The 20,098-nt window shown below is 43.0% G+C and overlaps 1 protein-coding gene across 7 annotated transcripts in view; it reads left to right on the top strand.

The window, feature by feature from the left end:
- The window catches only part of MST1R (macrophage stimulating 1 receptor), a 239,425-nt gene that overhangs the window by 190,971 nt on the left and 28,356 nt on the right, over positions 1 to 20,098 (top strand). For all 7 annotated transcript variants that reach the window (XM_030205877.1, XM_030205881.1, XM_030205878.1 and 4 more), the window contains exons 12-17: positions 1,840 to 1,986; positions 2,689 to 2,845; positions 4,419 to 4,484; positions 7,416 to 7,607; positions 16,131 to 16,211; positions 17,870 to 18,051. In XM_030205877.1, the coding sequence (XP_030061737.1) occupies positions 1,840 to 1,986; positions 2,689 to 2,845; positions 4,419 to 4,484; positions 7,416 to 7,607; positions 16,131 to 16,211; positions 17,870 to 18,051 (825 nt within the window). The remainder of the gene's footprint in view (positions 1 to 1,839; positions 1,987 to 2,688; positions 2,846 to 4,418; positions 4,485 to 7,415; positions 7,608 to 16,130; positions 16,212 to 17,869; positions 18,052 to 20,098) is intronic.

Here is a 20,098-nt window from a genome sequence, read left to right on the forward strand (position 1 = left end):
TTGCGGTAGTGTAGGCCTCTTTTTTTTTTCACAAAAATGGACGTGTGGCAAAATCAAAACTGCTGCCCGTCCATTTCGGTTCTCTGACCTTACCGCTAGCCACAGACCTAACAGTAAAGAATTTGGGCGGTAACGACCTACGCTCGTCAGATGCCACTTGACGTGCATGTGCTACGCGCGCCAGAAAATAAAAAAGATTTTTCAGACGTGTATCGGACACGCGCCAGAAATGAAATTACCAAAGAGCCATGCGGTAGTCGGGCGGTAAGTCCATTTCGGCATGCATTGGGCACGTGTGGGCACCTACGCGGCTTAGTAAAAGGGGCCCTAAGTTAGTGCAATAAGAAAGTATCACCTTGCTTTTTTTTTCTTTTTATTAATCCTTAAATTTGTTACTCAATACTTTCTGTTTATGAGTAATAAGGAAGCACTTGGGAGCAGATGATCAGAGGTAAATGCAGGCACTAGAGGCCATTAGCACTGGACTAGCGCCTGCATTTTATGATTACCTGCCCATAGCGCCGGAACAAAAGAGCGTGCAGCAGATCAACGCAAGTAGCATGCTAATACCTGCTGGTACGCTCTTTCATTCTAGTGTCCCCGTGATTAATGGTAGAGTGCACTGAACTTGGAGCTGGTGTTAGGGCAGGAAGAGCAGCAGGACAGCAGCCGGGTGGCAGGATGCAGCTGTCCACCTGGGCTGTGTCAGCTGGGGGTCCAGTGGACCCCCCCACTCCCCAGTCCTTATGGCCCCAGTGACCACGACCCCCCCCAAGACCCCCCACCCCCCACGCCAAAACGGAGGGTTGGAAGTCCAGTGAACCTCCAGCCCCCCTAACATCCCCCTTCCAACAGAAGAAAGTGCTGAAGGTCACCAGACCTCCAGTCTATACCCTGGTGGTGTAGTGGCAACTGACTGTGATCCCCCCCCCCCCAAACCCCTGCTACCTCGAACAGAGGAGGGACGTAATCCTTGTCTCTCCCCTGATGAGGTCCGCCTCCAATATGGCAAAGCACAGCCCTGCCCAGTGCTTCATGGGTTGTGCTGGGTGGGTCTTTCTTTCCATATAAAGGAGTTCATATATGGAATGGAAGCCTCACACAGCACATCCCAAAATGCCTGGCATTGCCATTTTGGAGTCTGTGCTCGTCAGAGGAAGGACTAGGATCACGCCCCTCCTCCATTCAAGGAAGTAGGGGTTCATGGGGGATCGCAGTCAGTCACCGCTTGACCACTAGGGTATGGGCTGGAGGTTCTGACCTCCAGCACTGTTGGGAGGGGGGCTGAAGATCCACTGGACTTCCAGCCCCCCGTGTGGTATCCGGGGTGGGGGCTTGTGCAGGTCATGTTCACTGGAGGTTGTGGAGGGGTAGCCCCTTGGAATGTTTGATAGGACCAGCCTGGACCTGTCAAACAAGTGCGGGAGGATTGTACCTGAGCCCAGCTCAGGCACAATCCTCCTGCACTTCAGCCCTATGATCAGAGCTAATAGCTTGCTTAAATTTGCATGCCATTAGCTCTGATCATGGGCGGTATAGCCATGCGCTGTTCCAGTGCTATTTTTAGAGAGCTGTTTGGAACAGCATGGGGCTTCTGATCATTTGCCCCTTGGAAAGCTGATATTAGAATGTGCAAGGGGCTATTACAATCCTCCAAGCAATGTACAGTCTAAGGGAGGATTTGTAGTTCATTAGAGATTGATTTCTCACTCTTGCTGGGTGAAAGAAATGAGCCGCACGGCTCTGGGTAGTGCATGAGGTGAGAGGGGCACAGTCTCTTCCTGAGGAAACTGGCCTGCAGTGTATCTTCTGATTTTTGTTTTCTTTTTCTTTCTTCAGCATCGGCACCTGGATTTGGTGGTGGGATGCATGAACATTACCATGACTGTAGCAAACTGGAACTGCCATCCTACAGTTCTGAAGAATGAGGTCACCTGCAGGATTTCAAAGGAGATGATCATCTCAAAGGAAGGAGAGCCAGTAGAGGTACAGGGGCTCAGCAGAGAGGATCAGGGTCATTAAGCACAATCCTCCAGAGGAAGTGAAAAAGAAACAAGCCAAAAAGCACATTTTCAAACCCTGTTTCTGTCTTAATTTAGGATCAGTGTTCACTGGCAGGAGCAGACAAAAGTCTCATAATTAAATAGAGTAAAGTGACATCTTTTGTAAACTATATAATTCATGACTTCTATTAATCTTCTAAAGACACATCTCTATCACACCTAGCTTTATTTATTTTATTACAAAGTTTCGATTTACTGGCAGTCGCCAAATTAAAAGCTCAAGAGAGAGCAAAAGAAAAAGAAATGAATGAAAGTAAAGATGTGGAGAATATGAAATAGTGTTCAGATATGGAATACTTGTTGGAAAAGCCACGTTTTAAAGAGTTTCTTGAAAGTAGCATAAGAATCTTCTATTTTTAATTGTAACGGTAGAGTGTGCCAGAGTCTGGGCGCTGCATAAGTGAATGCAGTATCCCAAGTAATGTCAAGTCTTATACAAGATGGGTATGGAAGTTGTAATTGTGGTCTTTGAGAGGATCGTAGATTGTGGGAGGGAAGATAAGGATGTAGCAAATTGGCAATGTAATTTGGAGCTGAAGGTTGTAAGCTTGTCCACAGTGTCTCAGACATCTCTAAGCAGTCTAAAGATATTTTCTGACAGTATCATTCCTTCTCTTCCATATAGATTTGTGTCAATGATAAATGTACTTATCTGGGCCGTGTAACTCGCCGCAGTATCCTGAGCCCTGTCATTGGAATAGTGTTGGGAACTATTATGTCTCTTCTGATCTGTGGCATCTTGGTATATTTATTCATGAAGTACCAGAAGAATAAAAAAAAGGGTAATTGCTCCTCATTACTTAACACTGCCTTTCTCACTAACCCTGCACTCCCACACACAGGCGTGCATGCACATACATTTCTGTGCTGTAGAGGCTAAAGCTATCCATTAAAACTTTTGCATTAGAAGCATAAAACCTGTGAGGGAACTAATTGGACAAGCAAATCACAGCAAAACTGGAAAATGTATTGGAGGAAATTGAAAAGATTTTGCAGCTAGAAGTCACCAGTACCTGATCATATTCATACCAAACTTACTACTGGTAATTTTTAATGTACCATTAACACCTAGCACTGTACATGAGGATTGGAGAGTAGCCAATGAAACTCCAACTTTAAAGGGTTTTATGGGTGATTCAATAAACCCACAAACCAATGATCCTGATGTTAGTATTGAACAAAATGGACATGTGGATAAACATGCCTGCTATCCATCACTTTTTAATGTCCTCAGTAGTATTCCACAAGGGTCTTTGCCAAATACATTCTGAAAATTCAGAATCATGTATCTGTTGATGGCTCTCTCATTCTCCCTGTCTCCTCAGCTCGAAACCTTGGAGTCATCTTTGACTCTTCTCTCTCCTTCTCTGCTCATATCCAGCAGATTGCCAAGACCTGTCGTTTCTTTCTTTACAACATCCGTAAAATCCGCCCCTTTCTTTCCGAGCACTCTACGAAAACCCTCATCCACACCCTTGTCACCTCTCGTTTAGACTACTGCAATCTGCTTTTTGCTGGCCTCCCACTTAGTCACCTCTCCCCTCTCCAGTCGGTTCAAAACTCTGCTGCCCGTCTCATCTTCCGCCAGGGTCGCTTTACTCATACTACCCCTCTCCTCAAGACCCTTCACTGGCTCCCTATCCGTTTTCGCATCCTGTTCAAACTTCTTCTACTAACCTATAAATGTACTCACTCTGCTGCTCTCCAGTATCTCTCCACGCTCGTCTGTCCCTACACCCCTTCCCGTGCACTCCGCTCCATGGATAAATCCTTCTTATCTGTTCCCTTCTCCACTACTGCCAACTCCAGACTTCGCGCCTTCTGTCTCGCTGCACCCTACGCCTGGAATAAACTTCCTGAGCCCCTACGTCTTGCCCCATCCTTGGCCACCTTTAAATCTGGACTGAAAACCCACCTCTTTAACATTGCTTTTGACTCGTAACCACTTGTAACCACTCGCCTCCACCTACTCTCCTCTCTTCCTTCCCGTTCACATTAATTGATTTGATTTGCTTACTTTATTTATTTTTTGTCTATTAGATTGTAAGCTCTTTGAGCAGGGACTGTCTTTCTTCTATGTTTGTGCAGCGCTGCGTATGCCTTGTAGCGCTATAGAAATGCTAAATAGTAGTAGTAGTAGTAGTAGTAGTAAGTGGTTCACCCTTATGTATATGTTTATTCAACACTTCAAAAATATCTGTTAGATTGCTAAGGCACAAATGGCTTTTCCTAAATCTGTTTTGGTTAGAAGTGGGAGCTTATACAGATCCTATGAGTGACAACAAGGTCTTCAGGTAGGGATGGGGATTAATAGTTTTTTTTCCCTTAGGCTTATCCTTTTTCTTTGTTACATAGTAGAACAACTGGAATTACTGTCAAGTGCCAACAGGAATGCTCCAGACAGTGACTACCGTGAATCTTGTAAGTAATGTTCTGCCCAGAACAGTAGCTAATTTGAATCCTGTAAGTAATACACTACCCAGCACAGTGACTACAAGGAATGCTGTACATAAGTGTGCATAATTGGTGGGTGAAGGACAGAAGACTCAGTGACACCATATCAAATCTATGCAACTTTTATTTCACTGTAGTATACATCATAAAGTAACACGTTTTATAAGCAGGATAGTCAGATAAACACTGGATTTTATAGATCCCAGGGTCATTGAGAGCAGCAGAGATGAGAACAATCTGTTCATTGTTCTCGACTTAGTTCTATAGATGCTTCTGCTTTTATCTGTTTAGCACTTTCTCTTTGGAACACTCTACAACTTTCTCTGAAATCAGAGCTTTCTTTTCCCTGTTTTCTTTTGAAAGCTCATTTGTTTTCTCATGTATTTCTCTAATCTACTCATTTTTTGAGTACCTGGCAAAATCTCAAATAGTAGCAACATTCCATGTAGCTTCCGCATGTCAATCAATATCATACTATGGACTTTTCCTCCAGGAACTTGTCCAAACCTTTTTTAAATGCAGATACGCTAACCGCTGTTACCACATCCTCCAGCACAAATTTAGGGGGATAAAGTTAGAAGCTTTTAGAGAGCTCTTGGAAGGCTGTGTATAACTGAGAGACTAGAAGAGAATGTTCACAAGGTGAAAGGCAGAGCTCAAATCTGTTATTATAGTAATAGCAATTTTCCTGGATTTTGTTTGGCAGGGATATCAACACTGACTCAGTTCTGTGACCTGGGTGGAATCCTGATTGTCTGGAGCAGAGAACATTGATTTTTTTTTCCAGAGGGATAAATAGCTGCCTGAGAATAAGTTTTCAAAAATTGTGGGCAGAAATATTGAGTCTAGGCTTTTTAAAAATGAGGAAATAGTTGCTTACTTCCAGCAGGAAGGATAACAGTTGAAAAGATACTTGTACTCTTTAGGAGAAAACAGGGAAGGAGCCCTAGTTGAGGGTTATGACAGGCATGGGATCGGAGGAACAAGTTGAAGGCTTTATGAGTGATAGTATTTTCTTAAGTAAACAAGGTTAAAGGCTTGCCACATACTTGCGAGATAGAATGGGGATAATCACTCCCATCTTTTGGATGATACGTCAAGTGGAGGGGTAGAATGAAATTCTTTCATGATATTAGCAGCTTTATAAAATAAGAAGCCAAGTCATTTGCTTAGGATTTAAGTAGTCAGCAGGGTCAGGAATTTTCATGGCAACACTAAAGAGTTGCTTTGGTTTTAATTAATTAATTCCAGTGCTTGATATACCGCAAATTGCTTCTGATGTAGTTCAAATCATGATTAATATATTTTTTTTAAAGGCAGATTCAATACACAGAGATGGCAAAATGACAAGAGCAGCTAGCTTTCTCTGTGTAATGAATGCCATTCCATCTTTCTTGACAACTTCTCTTTGACCAAAAAGACTACTTTTCAGAGATGATGTACCTGTGCTGGACTGTATTGCTTTGTATGCTTACTGTGTTTGTCTCTCTTTCTCTGATTCATATACGCTGCTGACTCTGGTCTCCTCACACTCTCTGTGATTCTCCATTGCTGCTCTCCCTGCAAGATTCACATATGATGTTGACTCTTGTCTCCTCAATCTCTATGATTCTCTGTTGCCGCTCTTTCTGCAAGGTGACCCGCCATTTACTACTTAACCCACACTGCCTCAAGTCGCTTGCCACAAGAGTGCATCCTGATATACCTGTGGTAGATTGTATTGTTTGCTTTCTATGCTTGTCTCTCTTCCTCAGATTCACATATGTTGCTGACTTTGGTCTCCTCATTCGCTGTGATTCTCTCCCCGCAAGACGATGTCACTCGCCATTTACTACTTAACCTGCACTACCTCAAGGCACTTGCCCAGGGGCATGCTCTGAGGGCTTTGGATGGTTCCAAAGGAGCATGACCAAGGAGCAGATTGTGCTCCTTGTGCGCCTCCTTATTTCCCCCTACTGATCTTCTCTGTTCTTCATCTCACTCTTCTGCCCTCTATGTGTTCCTGATGTCTCATCCATCATCTTGTCCTTCTTGAGGCTTCCTTTCAGCCTATTCCTGTTCTTTTGCATCCTCAGCTTTCTCGTCCCTTTTGCCCTCCTCGCCCTTATTTAGGACACTAGCCTACATCCCCCTGGTTCCTTGCCTCTCACCCTCTCTCACTTCTGTCTCTTCCTCTGTGCTTAGAATCAGCCTCCTTAATGCAAGGTCTATTTTCCACAAAGGTGCTTTCATTTCTGACCACTTTTCCTCTCAGTCTCTGGATCATATCTGTATCACTGAAACTTGGCTTAGACCAGGTGACTCTGCTTCTCTTCTTGAGTCTTGCCCTTCTGGCATCCTCTTCTGTCATGCACCTCGGGCTGCGCAACACAGTGAAGGTGTAGCCTATCTACTACTACTACTATAAATCATTTCTATAGCGCTCCAAATCGTACGCAGCACTTCACAATTGAACATGACCACTTATTTGTCTCTTTTTCTCTCTCAGTCCCTGTGCCTCCACCTGTACTTTCCAATTCTTACCCTCCCAACCGTACACTGACTGATTTAGCTCTTGATCTTCTCCATGATGATCGTTCACAGCTTAACCCTTCTTCACCCTTTCTTTCCCTCTCTGATCAGGTGACATCTCTAAATTCCTCGCTGCAGCATATTCTTGACAGCTGTACCCCCTTGATCTCTGCTACGACCTCATCCCATCTGCACTCTCCTTTTACTCCCAAACTCTGCCTTCTCCGACTGCACGTTCATCATAAAATATTCAGATGACTATTTAACTAAAATAGAACTTAGTTTCCGAAGTGTTGATAATAATTTTCCTTCTAATTATAACGTTCTTTGTGTGTTTTTTTTTTTTTTTTGGCTAGATGGCACTGTTGATCTCTCTCTCTCTTCCAGATACTCCTAACAGTGGCTCCATGAGGATGACATTTCAAAGTGGCAGTACCTCCGGAGGTTCAACTTTGCCTCTATTAGTGACCCCATCTAGCCTTCTGAAAAATCTGGATCCAGAGTTGCTAGAGGAAGTGAAGGATGTTCTCATCGCTAAGGAGTGTCTGATTCTGCACCAGGACAGCATCATTGGCAAAGGTGGGTCTTATGAGGGGGCAATGAACCATGCCAGTATTGAACCTTACTTGCAAGCTCCAGGTTATGTGGAATATGAGCTTGGTCTATTAAATGTACTGCTGATGCTCATGGTAGTACTTGAACATTCCTTTTAATCAAGGCTGTGGATCCCAATAAATGGGAAATATTTCTGTGTCTTTCTGTCACATTTTCTTAGTCTACAACTGCATTAGGATCTTCTCTCTACACAATTCACAGAATAATCACATGGCATTGACACCTCTATTATAACATTCAGTGCAACTCTATAGGTATAATCTATTTCTGTGAGGCCCATTCCTCCTTCAGCTCAGGGACATACACTGGTTCTTCTAAGTGATCTCTTGGGCGTGGAGTTTTCTTGTTTGTATATCCAGTTTTGTAAGATCTTTTAAGATGTCTGTCTGTAGTTCCAACACTTGTATGTATCTTATTCTGTGACATTAATGCGCTCTTCAGTATCAATTTTACTCTCGTAATACTCTTAACTGATTTTTTTCTCGTAATGATTATGCATGATTGTTGTTTCTTCCTCCATTCCTAGATATTTACACACACCTTCCTGTTCGAGTTCCTTTATCTCAAAACCATCAGTCAGAGAGATGTTTTCAGTTTTGCTCAATTTTCCTCTAAGAAAGGTTGCTTTATTGCATTTGTCCAGAAAAAAGTCATCTTAGTATAAAAGTTTTCACTCCATGGTGATATTCTGATAATTCTTGGCCACTGGAACTATTTTATTTATTTATTTATTTATTTATTTTTATTTATGTATTCTTGTATCCAAAAACAATTTTTGGTTCAGAGTGGCTTACAATTTACATTTTGGTTGAGTTACAATAATGTTGTGCAATGTGGAGCAGTGGCGTAGCCACAGGTGGGCCTGGGAGGGCCGGGGCCCACCCATTTAGGGCTCAGGCCCATCCAACAGTAGCACATGTTTAGCGGTAGCTGGTGGGGATCCCAAGCTCGGCCAGCTGAAGACTTCCCCCTGATGGTAATGAAAACATTACTCTCTACGATACCAGCATCTGCGCATTCTCAGTTTTCAGCGCATGCCTGCTGCAGACTGCCAAGGTAGAAAGAAGCATTTCCCACCAGCTGAGATATTTTTTTGTTGGTGGTTGGGGGGAGGGAGAACACTTGGTGCCCACCCACTTCTTCTCTAGGCCCACCTAAAATCTGTTGTCTGGCTACGCCCCTGATGTGGAGAGGGCATCTATAGTTTGTGTGTTTTTGAACAGATAGATTTGAAGAGAAAAGGTATTAGAGCTTCAAGTCATCTACCAACAGTAAGGATGATGTAACCTCTAGACCATTATCATAGCCTGAAGAGTTAATAAGAGTTCCCAGTGGATAAAATGCCATTCAAACCAAAGTGATGACAGGGAGTATCCTGAAATATATCTTACTGAATCTTGATGTTAGGCATGTCTTTATGTTTGCCATATTTTCATGATGAACTTGATGTACAGTACAGTCTCGGTTATATAACATAAACGGGACCAACCCATTGTCGGATAAGTGAAAAGTCGGATAATACAGAAAACAATGGTTGCTCGATATTGCCATTTACTTGATGTATTATTATGACATCTTCTCCACAATCTGTTCCTAAGGAAATAGCTTATGCATTCTGTTTATTGACCTTCTTGAGTCTGGGCTTTAGAATTTGGTTTTATTTTCAATTTTATATGAGTTTTGTTTATTACAGCCTTTTTAAACATTGTTGCCACTGTGAATATTTTCACAAAGCCTTTATGTCTTTTATGTTTAGTATTGACTGTGTAAGTGCTGAAATATGGTGTTCTTTTATCACTAATTACAATGTTTGTAGTTATGACAGTACCTATTGGTGTAAGGGTTTGACAGTCCTGTTTTAAGTTCATAGAAAATTCAGTAATCTTTGAAACCTCATTATCATTTTTACAATATATTTGTTATTTGTTTTTATAGAAGAATGCTGTTATGGCAATTCTAATATGACAACATACTGTTTGCTAATTTGACAGGTATATGCTGTATTATATAACTTAGAAACTTGTCCTGTTTTTGCTTGTGCATGTGTTTCATAGATTTTTCATTGATTATGATTTCAATTTAAGTCTGTTGGACTATTACTATATTTGTATTGTATTTGTTTTATTTTATTTATGTTTATTTGTTTTTATTAAGATTCCCCTAACGAAGACTGTGTTTGTTGAAACATGGCCCGTGTTTTTTTTTTTTTTTTTTGTTACATTTGTACCCTGCGCGTTCCCACTCATGGCAGGCTCAATGCGGCTTACATGGGGCAATGGAGGGTTAAGTGACTTGCCCAGAGTCACAAGGAGCTGCCTGTGCCTGAAGTGGGAATTGAACTCAGTTCCTCAGTTCCCCAGGACCAGAGTCCACCACCCTAACCACTAGGCCACTCCTCCACTGTTGGGTTGTTCTATCAGCACTTTTTTTTTTTTTAAGAATAAACTTTGGTCATCCTGGACCTTTTAGTTGGCTTCTTCCACATCTTTGGTTTTGATTTGTGTGACTGTGTGGAACTCATTGGTGTTTTTGTTTTTGTACATAAGTACATAAGTAATGCCATACTGGGAAAAGACCAAGGGTCCATCGAGCCCAGCATCTTGTCCATGACAGCGGCCAATCCAGGCCAAGGGCACCTGGCAGGCTTCCCAAACGTACAAACATTCTATACATGTTATTCCTGGGATTTTGGATTTTTCCAAGTCTGTAGTACAAATCAAGGTCTCAGCTTAAAACTTCTTTAATGGAAGAGAAGCCATGTGCTTCTTAACTCAGATGAGAGGTGCATGAAGGAGTATCACCTGCAATGTATGGTTCCCTTGCACAGTCACAGTGAATGGTTCAGTTACTACACAGTACTGCAGAGGAGACCCAACCTGGAGAGCCATGGCATATTCTGTTTGCATGCCACAGGGACACAGGAGCAGGGCAGGCGCCACGTCAGACCAAGAGCACCGCAGGGCAGTAGAGTAACAGCCACAATGAGACATAGAGGTATTGCCACATACTGCAGCAGGACAGCAGGTCCTCCCGTTTCAATTAAAAGTCCTGAGTTCCTGTTCTTGAGGCACTTGAGCACTCACTGCAGGGCTGCAGGCAACTTCTGTTTGCTGTCAGCTGTACGCATGCACATGGCTGAATTGAAACTGCAACCTACCAGTGCCTAGAAGACCGGCATCAATTAGAGGGTCAGACAGATACTGAGTGGGCCAGATATGAGAGGCCCGGCCAGATCCACCCATAGCTGCGGTATACTATCTCAACATAGAGAGTTCATGCTCTCTACACATTGGATCTAAGACCTAGGTACAGCTTCCAGCTCTCTCTCAATTTTCTCACAGAAAACAATCGGAGGGAGGGGGAGTTCTACTCCTCCCAGCATGCCTAGAGGCAAGCAGTAACAAAGCTCTAAAAGACACTGAGTGCAGAACACAGGTGTTAAGAAAGGCTAATCACAGTGGACTGCAGAAATGCAGGGACCTGGTCCACATACAGGTAATCTGATATAGACAGACAGCACAAGCTGCCCAATTTATTGAGGGGCAGAGTAATACCTTCCAAACAGCTGAAGTTTCAAGGCTAAAAAGCCTTCTGCCTCAGCTGAGTGGTGCAAGCCACATCTGGAAATAGCTGGATCCTTTGACCATAAAAAGAATTATCTTTGTACTGAAAATAAACATTCATTATCACATTTTTCTCCATTTCAGACACAAAAGAAACCAAAAGTGTTGCTGTATTAGGAAAAGAATGCTGAGAGGCTTCCAAAAAAGGCAATAAGATTGAAACTTTGAGTTGTTAAGAGTGTCAACAACTCCTTCAGTTTCAACTGACTGAATCTCATCACAAAGATATTGTTGTCACCATATGCCTCTTCAGATATACCTGAATTGTTTCAATTTGAAGGAGAAATAATATCTGTTGTGGATAATTTGAGGGATTTGGGTGTGATTGTAGACTCTAGCCAGAATATTAAGTTGCATGCTCAGAAATTTTTGAAGGATTTGTTCTTTAAACTGCGATTGGTTAGACATTTTAAAAAATTGTTAACTCCACAAATTTTTAGATTAGCAGTCCAAAGTTTTGTAATGCCATGTTTTGACTATTGTAATGGTTTGATGCTTAAAATATCTAAATCTCAGTTAAAAGTCCTACAAATGGCATACAACTCTATTGCAGAGTATTAGTAGGTGCCAACAGATATGAGCATATTTCACTAGTCCTGAAAGCCATGCATTGGCTACTACTGAATATTGTATTAAGTTTAAAATCCTGTATTTAAGATTTTAACTGGTCAGGTATCAGAAGTGCTGGCATCAAAATTGCATGTGTATCAACCCATGAGGTCTTTGAGATCTGCACAACAGTTGTACTTAGACGTACCATCACATCAGGTTGTAAAACTGAATGAATACAGAGCAACTCTTTTTTATGTAGCAGGTCCCATTGTGTGGAACAGCCTACCGTTAAGGATTTTAAAAATTCAGGAATTAAAACAGTTTAAACAAAAATTAAAAACTTAGGGGCCCTTTTACTAAGCTGCGTAGGCGCCTACGCGCCCCAAATTGGAGTTACCACATGGCCCTCAAGGTAATTTCAGTTTTGGTGCATGTCAGCTACATGTGTTCAAAAAATATTTTTTTAATTTCTGGCGCACATCAGCTACGTGCGTCAAGTGGCATTTGACGCGTGTAGGTCATTACTGCTTGGTTACCACGAGAGACCTTACCGCTAAGTCAGTGGCTGGTGGTAAGGTCTCAGACTCAAAATGGACATGTGGCAGTTTTCATTTTGCCACATGTCCATTTTCGGCAAAAATTTTAAAAAGGTATTTACTACTACTACTTAACATTTCTAAAGCGCTACTAGGGTTACGCAGCGCTGTACAATTTAACATGGAAGGACAGTCCCTGCTCAAGGAGCTTACAATCTAAAAGACAGGTGTACAATCTAAAGACAATCTAAACAATCTAAAGACAAGTGTACAGTCAAAAGACAAGTGTAGAGTCCGTCTGATAGGGCGAAAGGTTAGGTGCCGAAAGCAGCCTTGAAGAGGTGAGTTTTAAGCAGAGATTTGAAGATGGGTAGGGAGGGGGCTTGGCGTAGGGGTTGAGGAAGAGTTTTTGTAGGTGTGCTGAAAACTAATTCTGCGTGCGTCCAAAACACACATCTATACTACTGCAGGCCATTTTAAGCACACCCTAATAAAAGGACCCCTTATCTCTTTATGCAAGTGTATAGGGTGGCAGATTATCAAGATTAAGTTGGCAGAAATAATTAGATTGGAGTACTTAGATTGAAGCCTGGGCCTATTATTTTATGTTTTAGTTTCAAGTTTTATGTTTGTAAGAACAAATATCTATTTTATGATTGTATGTATGTACATTTGTTAACCGCTGAGAACTTTTGGATTGTGCGATACAGAAATGTTTAAATAAAAAGTAGTAGAAACATGAAACAGTTTTGAGATACCAATATCCATTGAAACTGGAAGCTTAAGTACCTCAAAAAGGTGCTGTCCAAGTAATATTTCAGGAGATAAAAGATGTGTAATAGGAAAATTAAAAACCTCAGATTTTTAGATAGTGATGCATTTTCTAATAGTTCTAATTTTCTATGAAGCACTAGGCTTTCTTTAATAACTGACATCTCAGTAGCATTCAAAGTCTTTATCAGAGTATTCAAAGCAGCAAAAGATTTCTCAGGCTGTCTTGTTTTCAAATCAACTAATTTGTTCACTGCAGCTTTGGTGAATGAACACAATTGGGACATGGTCCCTTTCAGTAGGCTGTCTGTACAAGTAACCATGGACCATATATCATTTAAGGAAATATCCAAGTCAGAGCCTAAGGCTGGACTTTGTACTTCCACATGTGACGGAAAAGAAACTGGAACAGGTAATGGCAGAGTAGAAGCTCCAGCACACAAGGAACCTTGTGCCCCTTGTCCATCCTTCAAGGATTTTGAAGTTCCTTCACCTAATAGGGCCACTTCGGACCCCAGTTGGGGAACAACGGGTTGAGGAGGAATGGTTCTTCCACCCAGACTCAGGGAGGGGCCAGGCTCAAGAGAGGATGTTGATGATTGATCTATTACACCCACCATAGGGCCCAAAATGTTAGGGAAGGAGGTTTGAACATTATGGGTTCAATATTCAGCCAGTGATACTCAGCGTTATGCTGTCCGCTGCCAGCATTCTACCTGGAAATTCAATGCCAGATTCATGCTTCTACATTGAATTTCTAAGTTTCCAGAGCCGGCTACACCATAGCCAGTTAAGTGCAATATTCAACTATGGGGTACCGCATAAAGATAGGACTGACTTTTATGCAGTCCTATTTGTGTGGTAACCTTGGCCATTTTTTTCTTGCCACTGAAAATGACCAGTTAGCCCTGAAAAGACTTAACAGGCCATATTTTGAATATTGACCCCTATAAGTCTTAGCTTTCAATTTAACCATTTTCAAGAGAAAAATCTAGCAGGGATGAGTAATCTGACCTCAGCAAAAAATGAGTCACTTAGTTCTCCTCGTGACTCTTAGGTCATGCTCCAATGGCTGTGCCTTTGATGGCACTTGATCTTATAGGGCAAAGTGCTCATGTCACATCTCAGTTCTTCCAGGGTGGACCAGGTAAGCGCCTCTTGCTCGATGGTATTGCACCTTTCAGGCCAGCAATGTGTAAATCACTTATCCTTTCCGGTTCCCTGTTCTCTTTGACATTCACAAGGACAAGTGCTTAAACAGCACTCTGTCATCTACATACTCCTGGGTACTCCTTTGATTTTACTGTACTGGCTTGGGTAGCACAGCACCAGTCCATATAATGTCTGAACTATAAGGCTAAGGTTTAAGATTGAAGGCTAACCCCTTGTGCTTAAGATCAGAGGCCAGGGATTACCAGGAATTTAAGACATGGTGTAAATATTGATTCAAGGTTTTATAGTCAGGGGAGATTATTTTTGCAACTAGTCACTCCTAACTTCTACTTCTTTCTGGAACAGGCCAGGATGTCCCTCTGGTCTGATATATCTCTGCCTACCTACCACTGAGGCCAAACAGGAGGTGAATTTCTATTGGTTAAGGTAGTAGCAATGAGAATCTATACAGACGCCCCTACTGCTAGATTAGCAGCTGCCCTACAAATAATAATGGAATTCTCCACATCTTAACATGGATGTGTGAATTCCCTTCTCTGCATACTAACTACAGTTTGCCTGTTTAGAAGAAAGAAAACTGAAGTTAGATGAAGACGATAAGGCCTGTCCATTCTTGCCATCTACTCTCCCTTCTTTTCCCAAGCTTTCTTGAATTCAGATTATGTGGGCAAGTGCAAGGTGATGCATATAAGAAAAATTAATCCCAAATACAGATACAAAATACTGGGTTCTGAGAAAGGAATCATCACCAAGAAAAAGATCTTGGATAATACGTTGAGATTGTCAGCCCAGTGTGCCATGGCTGCTAAAAAATCAGAAAGTTAGGAATTAAGGGGTAGAGAAACTGTGAATATCATAATGCCTCCATATGGGTCCCCACATCTTGAGATTTGTGTGCAGTTCTGGTCACCCCATCCCCAAAAGGATATAGTGCAACTAGAAAAGGGTGACCAAAATACTAAAGGGAGTGGAACACCTCCCTTAAGAAGAAAGGCTGAACAGATTAGGGCTTTTCAGCTTGAACAAATGACAACTGAGAGAGGTTATGACAGAAATGTATAAGTGTACAAGTTATTTTATTCAACGCATAATTAAATTATGGAATCTCTGCTGGATTTTGTGGTCAGGGATTCAAAATAGGATTAGACAAGTTCCTGGAGCAAATGGTCCATACAAAAATGATTAGCCAAGTAGACTTGGAAGAGTGATTGTTCATCCCTGGAAATAGATCTTCTTTTTGGGATCTGCTGGGTAGTTGCAATCTGGTCTGACCATTCTCGAAGACAGGATGCTGGTCCCAATAGTCCTTGGTCTGACACAGCATAGCGTTTCTTATGTTGATATGTTTCTGAGTCCTATGCATGAGAGCTCATGGAAGGGGTGTCAGGCCTTCAATATTCTGTGCCCCCCATGCCATGTCCCTGTTGGAGGGGTAGAGGACTTCCATGTATCTACTCTCCTCAGTGATCCCATATACAGGCCTTTCTTTTATATACATACTAGTAAAAAAGCCCCGTTTCTGATGCAAATGAAACGGGGGCTAGCAATGTTTTCTTCTGTGTGCATGTGGGAGTGTGTGTGTCCCTGCCCTCTGGCCTCTCTCCCCTCCCCCCTCTGAGTCCTTCACTGTTACAGAGCCAGCGATTTGATTTCGTGCTCTGCCGTTTTCCTTCACTGACTGTTACAGAGAGGGCGGGGCAGACACTCATAGGGAAACCAGATATCTCGCCCCCTTAACACTTCCGGCTGGAGGCTTCATAGAACATTGGTGTTGCTTTTTATATAGAGAGATATTTTGTTTCTCATGAGCTAGCTACTCTCTTTTCTCGTAGGACATTTTGGCAGCGTATTCCATGGCACATTCATCGACTCAACTGAAAAAGAGATTCACTGTGCAGTGAAGTCATTGAATCGTGAGTATGCAGAGCCAACTGGTTGTTCATTCAGTTGTATTTACTATTTCAGAAAATCACAACTACTGAGGAAAGGGTTAAGGGTTATGGATTTGATATACTAATTTTCTGTGATACAACCAAAGCAGTTTACATATATTATATGCAGTACTTTCTTCAACCCTAGTGGGCTCACAATCTAAGATATGTACCTGGGGCAGTGGAGGGTTACGTGATTTGTCCAAGCTCACATAGCTCCACCGGCTCCCCATTGTCCACATGTTTGTGCACCCCCTCAAAAAAATGCAGTAGATTGGTGAGGCAAGACTTCCCTTCACTAAATCCGTGCTGACATCAGTATCACCATACTGGGCAAACCGAAGGTCTATCAAACTCATTATCCCAGTGGTTCCCAAACTTAGTGAAGGAAAAACAGTGAGAGAGTCCTTCCACAGCAATCAATCAATCAACAAACAGGTGGAGGAATGTTCCTAAGACCATCGTTTGTTGTTTGGAACATTCCTCCACCCTGTTTGTTGATTCCCAAAGTGTCCATGCAGTTTTTCACGCCCCCCCCCCCCCCCCCACACACACGAAAGGTATTCTGGGGGAAAAAAGTTGTCATGGGGGGGTGCGCCTTTAATCCCCTGTGCATAGAAACAGCTGTCTTGTACTCCTACTCAACTACTGATGTACTACCTGGTCATTTTAATACAAAACATTTTCAGTATAAAACCACAGTAAGAATTGTCAACACCTACAAACAGTATTCATATAAACATTGCAACAGAATGACCCCCCACACACATCTGTGACAAAACTAATCTTGACATTCGATGATCTGATGATGGGCCATCCTCAGAGATCTACCTGGTGGCAGTAGCTTACTGCCTCTGCTGTGCTCCCTCAGTCTGTCTCCTGCTTGCCGAGACCCAGGTTATCGTATGTTAATGGGATAACTCTGCTCTGGCCACAGGTCAGGTCCTTCTTCTGGCCGGCGGCAGAGCAGAGTTTGCGCGTTAACACACGATAACCCAAGTCCCAGCATACAGCTGCAGGAGACCAATTAGCATATTGTCTCTCCTTCCACGGCAGCCCTGTGAGTTTGCCGCAGTGTACAGTGTGGGAAATGCTGCAGTATCCTGTTTCCAACAGTGACCAATCCAGGTCACAAGCACCTGCCAATCCCAAAAGATTAAAACAAGTTTTTGTTTTATGGGATTAATGTGGTTATATAGGGGTTGATATTCAACATGGTTTATGTGGGCAGGAGAGACTTAACCCTTGCACAATTCAGGCAATGCCGGGATGGTTTGAGTGCTGAGTCAGGGGCAATATTCAGTTCTGGTGTCAGTGCCTGTGTACGTAACTGAGCAGATAGGACTGCTTTTTATGCTGCCATCTCTTTGCCCAGTTAGGTATGCAGGTACCGGCACTGAATATTGGCTGGCATCTGCATAACTTTCAGATTCACTGAAGACCAAGATATTCCATGCCCAGTGCCTGGATGTGTTTTAGCATTTAATATCCAGATCTAATGTAGCTGTCTGGAGTTAGCACTCAAACAAGCTGGCTGAATATTGACCCAATAATTTTTATGTTGTGGTTGGCAGGTTGAAATCAATAATAAATATTGCCTGGTCTAAGCCTGCGTTATTTCACCCTCTTTCTTCCCATAGGTATCACTGATGTGGAAGAAGTAGAGGAGTTTCTGAGGGAAGGGATATTAATGAAGAGTTTCCATCATGTCCATGTCCTGTCCTTGATTGGCATCTTTCTTCCTGAGGAAGGTTTACCACTGGTCATCCTGCCCTACATGAAGCATGGAGATCTACGACACTTTATCCGCTCTAAAGAACGGGTGAGAAAGGGAGCTCAAGTGGTAGTGGTGGGAGCAACCATTGTACAGCCAGATCTAGTGCAGTCACACAGTATATACTGCATCAAGAGGGCTGCTAGACATGGGAATGCGTGACCAATTTAATCTGATAATGTCCTAAATCAAAATAGTAGCAATCTCCTGTTACTGAATGCAGCAGGGTTAGAAGCGCTTGTCTTTGCTCCCTCCCCCAATCCCCATTATGACCTGGATTCCTTTATCCCTGGTACACCGGTGTGCCTTCCTCCTAATAATTCCCTCTTACCAGTCAGCAACCAAAGTGGTGCAGATCTCAAGGATCACGCCACAAGAATGGTTAGTGATCAGGAGAGGGATAGTGGAGATTGGCGAGACCAGAATGTAGTAGAGCTTTCAGAAACTGTGATGAGGATGGCCAAGCATACTAGGGAGAAAAGAGGCTGTACCTTACTGAGGATCAGAGAAAGGTGGGACAGAGTTCACTGTGGATTAAGGCAATGTAAGGCAAAGAGCAACCATGATGGAGGGAGAGAGAGAGAGCACAAGGCATTGGGTAGATAGGGAGGAAGAAAGAACCCATGATATAGGAGAGACCGAGAAAGGAGAGAGAACTGAATTAAGAAGACAGTGAGGGTGCTAGTAATGTGAAGTACAGAGAGGATCCTGGAATTGGGAGGTGGGGGGAAGGAATCCAGGGAAATAATGTAGAAGGGAAAGGATGGGAATGGAGGTGAGAACCTTAAAACAAGCAAGAGGATGAAAATCAGGCATGGAGCACTTCAGCTTAAAATAGTAGTGAAATTAATTTTGATATCTCTAAGAAGACATGGGCGGGTGGCAGTTACAGCTCTAAGCACCTTACACACTGGTAAGGAATCTGCATTTATGAGGATTTGCATTTTCATTTATAAATGATAAATCAAGAATATCTTTAAGCAAGAACAGAAAACAGAAGTTCAAATCACTAAGTAAAGAAAAAAAATGTAAAAGGAAAATAAAAATCTCATCTACCAAGTCCAATAGCCTACAATATTAGAGCAGGAGGGTTAGTAAGATCCCAAAATCAATGTGAAAGGAAAAGGGATTTGATATACCACTTTTCTGTGGTTACAATCAAAGTGGTTTACATATTATATGCAGGGTTAAGTGATATGCCCAAAGTCACAAGGAGTTGCAGTGGGAATTCAACCCAGTTTCTCAGGTACTCAGTTTGCTGCACTAGACTCCCTCACAATTTTCATTTAGTACCCACTCCTCTCCAGTCCAAAAAAAAATAACGATGAGATGATTTAAAGAAAATATACACCCTAAGAGAGAAGATGCACCCAAGGAGATTTTTTTTTCTTTTTTTGGAGGGGGGGTGCACATAGGCAGAAACATTTGTACCTATCCTGGTAGCTAAGATTTACTGCTAAAAAAATGCAGGGTCATGCATTTGGGCTGCGGAAACCCAAGGGAGTAGTACAGTATAGGGGATGAAGCACCTTTGTGCATGAAAGAAGAATGGGACCTGGAGTGATCATATCAGATAGTTGTAAAGTGGCCAAACCAGGGGCGTAGCCAGACGTCGGCGGGAGGGGGGGAGAGTCCAGAGCCCGAGGTGAGGGGGCACATTTTAGCCCCCCCCCCCCCAGTTACCGCCCCCCCCCCGCCATTGCCGACCTGCCGCTGCCACCACCACCAACAACAACTTTGATCCCCCCCCTACCGACGACCCTCTCAACCCCCCCTCCAACCGCCAACCCTCCCCCGCTGCCGCCTACCTTTGCTGGCAGAGGACCCCAACCCCCGCCAGCCGAGGTCCTCTTCTTCTGGCGCAAGGCTTCGTTCTGCTTCTGTGAGTCTGACGTCCTTGCACGTTGTATGTGCAGGACATCAGACTCACAGAAACAGAACGAAGCCTTGCAGATCAGCCAGTAATGAGAAGCCTTGCGCCGGAAGAAGAGGACCTCGGCTGGCGGGGGTTGGGGTCCCCCACCAGCAAATGTAGGCAACGGTGGCTGTGGGGGAGGGTTGACGGCGGGAGGGGGGTCGAGAGGGTCGTCGGCAG

Source organism: Microcaecilia unicolor, chromosome 6 (genome assembly GCF_901765095.1).
Source record: "Microcaecilia unicolor chromosome 6, aMicUni1.1, whole genome shotgun sequence".
Taxonomy (NCBI): Eukaryota; Metazoa; Chordata; class Amphibia; order Gymnophiona; family Siphonopidae; genus Microcaecilia; species Microcaecilia unicolor.